At 50.8% G+C, this 8947-nt stretch overlaps 1 protein-coding gene across 1 annotated transcript in view; it reads right to left on the reverse strand.

The window, feature by feature from the left end:
* B3GAT2 (beta-1,3-glucuronyltransferase 2) overlaps positions 1-8403 on the reverse strand; it is a 50435-nt gene extending 42032 nt beyond the window's left edge. Inside the window, exon 1 of the mRNA XM_065401100.1 lies at positions 7900-8403. Within this exon, the coding sequence (XP_065257172.1) occupies positions 7900-8403 (504 nt within the window). The remainder of the gene's footprint in view (positions 1-7899) is intronic.
* Between the last annotated feature and the right edge of the window lie 544 nt (positions 8404-8947).

Genomic DNA, 8947 nt, shown 5'->3' on the forward strand with positions numbered 1-8947 from the left:
ACGCCGGACAGCTACCGGTCAGTCGCGAACCAGTTTGGCGTGGGCAAGTCTACCGTGGGGGTTGTTGTCATGCAAGTAGCCAAGGCAATCGTGAAGGTACTGCTGTCAAAGGTAGTGACCCTGGGAAACGCGCAGGCCATCATAGATGGCTTCGCCGCGATGGGATTCCCAAACTGCGGTGGGGCTATAGATGGGACTCACATCCCTATCCTGGGACCGGACCACCAGGCCAGCCAGTACATCAACCGAAAGGGCTACTTTTCAATGGTGCTGCAAGCACTGGTGGACCATAAGGGACGTTTTACTAACATCAACGTTGGATGGCCGGGCAAGGTTCATGACGCTCGCGTGTTCAGGAACTCTGGTCTGTTTAGAAGGCTGCAGGAAGGTATTTACTTCCCGGACCACAAAATAACTCTTGGGGATGTGGAGATGCCTACAGTGATCCTCGGGGACCCAGCATACCCGCTAATGCCCTGGCTCATGAAGCCCTATACTGGCGCCCTGGACACAGAAAAAGAACTGTTCAACTACCGGCTCAGCAAGTGCAGAATGGTGGTGGAGTGTGCTTTTGGCCGTCTCAAGGGGAGATGGAGAAGCTTACTGACTCGCTGTGATCTCAGCGAAACCAATATCCCCATTGTTATTGCAGCTTGCTGTGTGCTCCACAATCTCTGTGAGAGCAAGGGGGAGACCTTTATGGTGGGGTGGGAGGTTGAGGCAAATCGCCTGGCTGCTGATTACTCCCAGCCAGACAGCCGGGAGATTAGAAGAGCCCAGCGGGACGCACTGTGCATCCGGGAGGCTTTGAAAGACAGTTTCCAGACTGAGCAGGGTCACCAGTGAATTTTAAGTTTGTGGACTCAGAACCTGAACTTGCCACCGTTTCTTTACCCAGTTACCGTTGACTATCCTCTCCAGTTACATACCCCCTTCACCCCCTTCCCAAAAAATAAAATCTGTTCTGTTTTGTTAATGAACACCGTTGTCTTTATTACTGTTTTTGCGGGAATGTTTTAAACCTGGGACGCAGACTGTGGCGGGGTGCGGGTTTACTGTTGTGATGCAAATGATGCTTCTAAACTCCAGGAATGACGGGTTCCGCAGCGGTGGACTGGTTGTTTCAACAGAGCCTGCCAGCCCTCCTGGGCGGGACAGCGTGTATGTGTCGGCTATGTGACTGTCTGGCAGGGGGAGGAGGGTTACAGCTCCCCTGCTGCGGGGCTCTGTGATGCATTAGATCTGTAACTGCCCTCCCCCGCCACAAAGTCACAGAGCAACCCCCCCCCCCCCCCCAGAACACGAAAACCACCTCCCAGATTGAACAGGGTCACTAGTCACTGCACTGGGTATGTGTCCTGATCCTGGACCTGACCCCGCCTCTGTACCCTGGTAAAGGTGACTGTCCTGTCCAATTACCATGCCCCTTCCCCTCGTTCAGACATACTCTCCTCCAAAATAAAATCATGGAAACAGTAATTAACAGCAACGAATATTTTATTATGAACCAGACATGAAACGTGGGGGTTGAAACTTGCACGGGGGCTTCTGTGAGGTGTGTAGGAAAGGACTTTTAAAATTTTGGGGAATGAGAGCCTTCTAGTGCTAGAGCAGTCTGCAGGGGTTGACTGAAAGTTTTAACGGCCCTTGCCGCCCCTCCTTCTTTGTACTTTGGGTGAGGGGGGTGTGGGACTTGGTGGCGGGGGAGGGCGGTTAGAGATAGACTGCAGCGGGGCTCTGTCCTCCTGCCTCCGGTCTTGCAGAACATCCACAAGGCGCCGGAGCGTGTCCGTTTGCTCCCTCAGAAGTCCAAGCAGCTTTTCAGTAGCCTGCTGGTCCTCCTGACGCCACCTCTCCTCCCGTTCCATGACTGCTCGGTGCATTTGGGACAAGTTCTCCCTCCACTGTGTCTGCTGGGCTGCCTGGGCTCGGGAACAGCTCATTAGTTCTGAGAACATGTCCTCCCGCGTCTTCTTCTTCCTCCTCCTAATCTGCGCTAGCCTCTGGGAGTGTGCTGACAGGCTGGGTTGGGAGACAGTCGCAGATGTGTCTGTGTGAATGGGAAAAATGGAGTGAATTCCTGAGACAGATAAATGAAGTTGTGTACAAAGAACCTAGTCTTTCTCTGTGAACAAGACCATGCACTGCACCTCTCACATGCGCACTCAGGACAAGGTCGAATTTTCGGCCATCGCCTTCAGTACCTGGGGTCCTGCAGTGGTCTTGCAGTTATCTGAGAAGCGTGGCAGGACACCTGAACTTCTGTAGCGTGCAATCATGGTAAGCCGTAGACTTCTGGCTGCTTAAAACTGTACTAGTAGCACTGGCCTCCTTTCACATTGAAAGCAATGCCAGTCTCTGCTGCCAGCAATCAGGACAGCATGAACTATGCCCCTGTCCCACCCCCTCGCGGCTGTTCCAGGGAAAGATCCCTGTATGCTGCCCCTCTCCCTCCACCGCGTGGCTGTAAAGCAGTCCCAATACTAACATTCCCCTCCCTAATTCAAAGCAGGGCGTAATGAGCGACATCACCCTGCTGAGGATCTCGGAGTCCCAGAGGGAAAGGATGTTTCGAGAAAGCCTTCAGAAACCAGGGCCGTTTGCCGCTATGCTCTGCAGGGCGATGATACCAGACTATCTGATGGTGTCGTGGCGCGGTAACGTGTCCTACCACGGAGGGCCCACTAAGATCGCCCTACCCAGGAACCTGATGAACAGGCTGGAAATGTACCTTCTTGAGACCTACGAGGAGTTCTCCTATGAGGATTTCGCCTCCATCCCCGGCCATATTGACCGGATTTTCGCGTAGGTGCACTGGGACTAAAGAGTGGAGCGTCTTGGGCAGCATAATCATGACTTACCGGACATTGTAAAAAAAATTTTAAATACTTGGGACTAAATTGTGAAGAGCCTAAGGCAGACAAATCATGAAAAACCCTTTGTTACGATTGTAAATATTCCAGTTTTTTTGCAGATAATTGTTTACATGTTTAAGCACTTGAATAAACAGCCATTGTTAATATTATAAATATTCCAGTTCTTGTAAAAATAAATGTTTAGATATTTAAAGCACTCACTGCTTGATCCTTCCCCTGATTCTGTCTCCGGGGTAAGGGATGGGGACGGTTGGTAGGGGATCTCGGTAAGGGTGATGAAGAGCTCCTGGCTGTCGGGGAAATCAGCGGTGCCAGCGCTGTCGACTGCCTCGTCCTCCTCATCTCCTTCTTCATCTTCCCCGTCCGCTAACATGTCCGACGAGGAACCTGCCGCGGACAATATCCCATCCTCAGAGTCCACGGTCAGTGGTGGGGTAGTGGTGGCGGCCGCACCTAGGATGGAATGCAGTGCCTCGTAGAAACGGGATGTGTGGGGATGGGATCCGGAGCGTCCGTTTGCCTCTTTGGTTTTTTGGTAGCCTTGTCTCAGCTCCTTGATTTTCACGCGGCACTGCGTTGCATCCCGGCTGTATCCTCTCTCTGCCATGGCTTTAGAGATCTTCTCGTAGATCTTTGCATTCCGTCTTTTGGAGCGCAGCTCTGAAAGCACGGACTCATCGCCCCACACAGCGATGAGATCCAAGACTTCCCGATCAGTCCATGCTGGGGCCCTCCTTCTATTAGATTGCATGGCCATCTCTGCTGGAGAGCTCTGCATCGTTGCCAGTGCTGCTGAGCTCGCCACGCTGTCCAAACAGGGAATGAGATTCAAAGTGCTCAGACAGGAAAAGGAATTCAAATTTTCCCGGGGCTTTTCCTGTGTGGCTGATCAGAGCATCCAAGCTCGGACTGCTGTCCAGAGCGTCAACAGAGTGGTGCACTGTGGGATAGCTCCCGGAGCTATTACCGTCGATTTCCATCCACACCTAGCCTAATTCGATATGGCCATTTCGAATTTAGCGCTACTCCTCTCGTTTTGGAGGAGTACAGAAGTCGAATTTAAGAGAGCTCTATGTCGAACTAAATAGCTTCGTGGTGTGGACGGGTGCAGGGTTAATTCGATGTAACGGCGCTAAATTCGACATAAAAGCCTAGTGTAGACCAGGCCTAAGTCGTTAAAAATACTCATTCCTGACAAAGGATGCAGAGGAACCAATGGGGAACAAAGTTGAGCTGCAGGGGTAGCTAAGGACAAACCATCCTCAGCACCACTTCAGAAACTGTAGTTAAAACATACTTGGAGCAACCTCATTTAATTGAAATAGGAGAGCACATTTTTGGCTATTAACAAATTAAGCTCCACACCACCCAGGGGAGGCAGGCAAGTGTGTAGGCCACAATACAAAGAGCCCGGTGGGGTTCCAAGTTTACTACAGCTGGTCAATATTTGTTTCCAGATTTAATAATTTAAAAAACAAAAACAAAAAAACCCTGCATTTTATTTTTAATTGTAAAGGAAAACCGTTGCTGTTTTCTGACTAACTCTAATATTTAACATCTCTCCGTATCAAATAAACCTGATGCGTTTCTAATATGGTGATCATGAGCACATTATAAAATACCATAAATGGAAACTAGATTTTTCAAACTGACATCTTGACAAAAACAACCTGGCATTTCACAAAGTGCATTCCTTCTGGCTTGTACACCTTCACTTGTAATAAAGTTGCTGCAGGGGGGTGCTTCATTAAAGAGGCTCACATTCTCTTTTAAGCATATTAGAGAAATGTGCAGCAATGGAGCTAAACCAATGCAAACCTTTACCAGTGTAAAGTGCACTGATGCAACACTCCTATGGGGTTTTGGAAGCCCTTAGGAGTTTGAACTTTCTGGTGCTAACAGGAGCAAAAAATATTACCAAAACAGCCCTACTTTTGTCACTAAAATCAGCAGCTATGACTCAGAACAGACACGCAGATCTATTTAATAAGATAGCAATTTTACATAGTCACTTTCTGGATGTAATTGTGACTTATTCAAAAAAATCACACAGACAGTCCGTGCGCAAGGCAGAATTAGAATACAGGAGTTTCTGGCTTCCAGTCCCATGTCTATACCAATCCCTTCCTCATCTACAATAGGGGTCTTAAATCAGGTTTCCTTTGGGATTAGGGATTCAGCAACCACCATTCAGAAGAATTGCAACTGGAAGGCTGGGAAACAGCATTAAGCATTAACAAATTCCCTCTCACATCTCATTAAGCCACTTTCATGAAGAGAATTACTACAGGATTTCTGCCACCTGTGATGCGTTCTGAGGCTGGCTTGGAAAGGAGGAGCACAATTTACTCTTAAGCAATCAATTCCCAAAGGAGAGATAGAGATTTATTTTAAAATTGTCAAGTCAGAACTCATGAAAATAGTGAAGGTTTTCCAATGAGAAATAGAAATCTGACCAATGCCCTGATTGAAAACAAGGCTATGCGGTCTACCTTCTCACCAGAAAGGCACACGCTGCTTGTGGCATTTGCAAAAGCTCATTTGCAAAGGATTTTAGTTGTTTGAACAGAGCATCAGATCAATATGCGGGGGGGAGGGGATTATCTGTGTTCCAGCAGCACCTCGGCCCCCGCCCATCCGTGCTGCAGGGAAAACAGAAATGGGGTTGTTCGGTAGATATTTGAAGACTGAAATCTCTCCCTCTCCCTGAAGTAGATCTGTTTTGTTTGTTTCTGCTACTGCATCTCACAGCAAGAGCTTCACTCACAAATGTGTTTCCCTGTGAACATGGGACTGTTCAAAGCAAACATTTCTTTCTTAGCACTGAACCGTGTTGAAAGGAGGCTTAGAATTGCTTAGCTGCATGTGTGAAGAGGCTGGCATTCCTGTTAGCAAAGAGAAATAATTGAACATGGATTGCCTGTTGTGCCTGTAATCTTCAAGGTTAAACCTACGGATTCATTCATCCTTTGCATTCCTGCATTCACAGCCAGCACTTTGGGGAGCTAATTTGTATCTTTTTAATTTCATCATCCTCGGAAATTAGAAACAAAGGACTAGGAAATAAAAAAGATTCAAGCTGACTCAGGACCATCTCCTCTTAACAGTTACTTAACTGGTGTGCCCTGTCACTTCTTCATTTAGTGTTTCCTCTTTCCTGTGTACTTTATAGAAAGGATTTATGTCCAGACAACATTTGCCCCTGTGCTACTGCTGGGAGAGGGGCATATTTTCTGGACTGGGTTGTAGCCTGCAGTGGAATGAACCACACTGGCAATGAATTCCAAGAGAACCCAGGTGACAGCATTAAAACAAGATGAAAGCATAGAATTCCTTTGCATTGATGAGCTAAGTACAGCCATGGGGGTCTAGTGAGGTTTAGGAAAATAACCCAGAAAAACAGAATATGACATTTCCAGTGTAAGGTCCTCAAATTAGGAGCTTCAGTGCTGCATCTCATGCTGGAACAGGAACTAGAGTAGCTCTGCTAAATGAGGAACTTGCACCTGTCAACATATTGAAGAGGGAAGCAAATATATTTTAAATCTAAACACTAGTCAATTGTGTTGATCAACATTTCTAAAACAACTCCCTTTACGCGCTTTATCTGCTGGGCATCTTTGTATATTGTGTGTTTCCATCTACTGATTGTAAATCACCCATGGATGTGAGCTACTAGCTAAATACAGGATACTATCAAACATTGATAGGTTCATACCTTTAAGCACTGAAGTATGCTGATTTCAACCTCTTTAAAACTCCTGCACATTGCCTGCCAATCTACTTTTTCTCTTTCCCTCCCCCATTTTTCTGCCAAGATTATTCTTTTATCTGTCAAAGATACATGATCTTTCTTCTGTTGTTTTATGTCCACTTATTAAACATCCTCCTTCCTGCCAGTGGGAAATCAGAAAGCTGGATAACCTCATCCCTGTGCACTTGCCAACTCCTACTGAAAGGGAGCAAGCACTTCACGGAGTGGCTGGAATAAAGACAAAACACATCCCCTTACAAATGAGACTCCTGAAAAGATGTTTAGCCATTATGTAAAAGATTTTCTGCTTTTAACAATGACAGGCTTCAAAAAAGAGTGGGCAACTCCAAGCAAAGTAATTCATGGCAAGTTAAATTATAAAGGACCATGATTCATGATGTGAGTTTGCCCTCCAGGGCAAAAGAAAGAGACACTACCAGAACTGAAGAAATCAAAGACAGTGGTGTCTCTTTTATCCCAGTTTTAACAGAGCCACAGTGAAGACATTATATAATCCCCAACTCTGCATATCTCAGCAAGAAAAAGAAAATAGCAAGTGACTGCTTCTGGATGTGGGAAGGAAAAAGAAGGTAACTGTTGCTGAAAGGCAGAATTAAGATTAAGGTAATGGTACTCTGAATGCTTGCGGAGTGCATGAATTTGGGAGAAGGGAATATGTCACGTGTTGGGTCTGGGGGAAGATGTGTGCAGAATACTGGAGTATTGATTTTGGAAAGGTCTATGCATGAGTTTGGGGTGAGGGGCCATGCACTGTGCCTAAAACTGGGTAGACTGTATGAGTCTGGGTGTATTGAAAGTCTCGATCTAGTGAAAGTGCATGCACAGTGCATAAAACTGTGTCTGTGTGAAGGTGGTGGTGGGGGGGGGGAGTGCATGCAGGGTCAGGGTGTTAATTGGCTGTTAGAAGAATATGCAAGGTCTGTGGTGCTGCGGAGTCTCTGGGCCTGGCTGTCACCTGGAGGAGGTGCAGTCAGGATGCAGGGCTCTGGATTGGCTAGAGATGCATGGGGGGTTGACTCTGGATTAGGTGGAGGTGCATGCAAGGGGCCGGTGATGCACAGCTCTGGACTGGATGGAGGTCCATGGTGGGGTCGGAGTACCACGGCTTGGCTCTGGACTGGGTGCAGGTGCATGCAGGTGTGCAGAGTGTGCCAGGCTCTGGAGTGCGTGGAGGTGCACGCAGGTACGTGGCTATGGCAGGTCAGTGGGTTCCCTGACCTGACACCCGCCCCCCTTCCCCAGCGCTACCTCCTCGAAGAGCTCCAGGCTGTAGGTGTTGTCGTCGTCGGCGAAGAAGAGCACCCCGGGCTGCGGCGGCGGCAGGTGCTGGTGTCGCTGCCGGAGCCAGGCCAGGCCGGCGTTGCGCTGCTCGGTGGCGCGGGGCAGGCCGGGCCGCTTGTACCTGCGCGGGGTGGGGACGTGCAGGTGGGTGCAGGGCAGGCCGGCCCGTGCCACGAAGCGGCTCACCAGCTCGCTGCGCCGGGCCGCGTCCTCCACCAGGACCCAGTGCAGCCGCGCCACCTGGCGGAAGGTGTTGGCCAGGCGGGTGAGCTCGGCTTTCTGCACCGGGCGGCTGTAGGTGGGGGTGATGGCATAGATGGGGGGCAGCGCCGGCCGCCTGGGAGCCGCCTGCTGCGGGGGCCGGGCGGGGGGCGCGAGCGGCGCCCGGCTGCTGTCCGTGTCCAGCAGGAGGATGACGATGAGCCCCCAGGGCAGCAGCAGCAGGAAGCGGCTGAAGAGCAGGGACTTCATGGTGCCCCCACCAAGCAGGGCGCCGCCCTCACAGCACCAGCGGCCGTCGCCTGTGCTCCCCTCCCCATGGAAGCCGGGCTGCGGGCGGGCGGCTCTCAGCGCATCGGAGCCGGGCGGAAGGGGGCAGCCCCAGCGATCACAGGGGGGCCGGTCACCCCCTGCCTGGCCACGGGGGCTGGTGAGCCCGGGCGGGCGGGTCAATGCCCTGGGGACCGAGTCCGACGTTCTGCCCTGGGCTGCACGGAGCGGGTCAGTCACATGGCGCAGGGGCAGAGCCGGGGCAGGGGGGAGCCCAGCCGGTCCCCAGGGCGTCTGTGGTTCCCCTCTTCGCCCGGCCAGACCTGCCGGTGGCTGCCTGCTCTTCTCGCCGCTCTACGCCGGCGGCTGCCGCCCTTCCACCGCCTCTTGCCCTCACCACATCCCTCCTCGGGCCAACGCCGCGGCGGGGCTGCCGGACCGTCCTGTGCGCGGCGCTGGTGGTGGCGAGGTGCGGGGCTCCCCCGCTGGGAGGTGGCGCAGGGAGGGAGGTTCCTCGCCGGGTGCG

Source organism: Emys orbicularis, chromosome 3, assembly GCF_028017835.1.
Source record: "Emys orbicularis isolate rEmyOrb1 chromosome 3, rEmyOrb1.hap1, whole genome shotgun sequence".
NCBI lineage: Eukaryota > Metazoa > Chordata > Testudines > Emydidae > Emys > Emys orbicularis.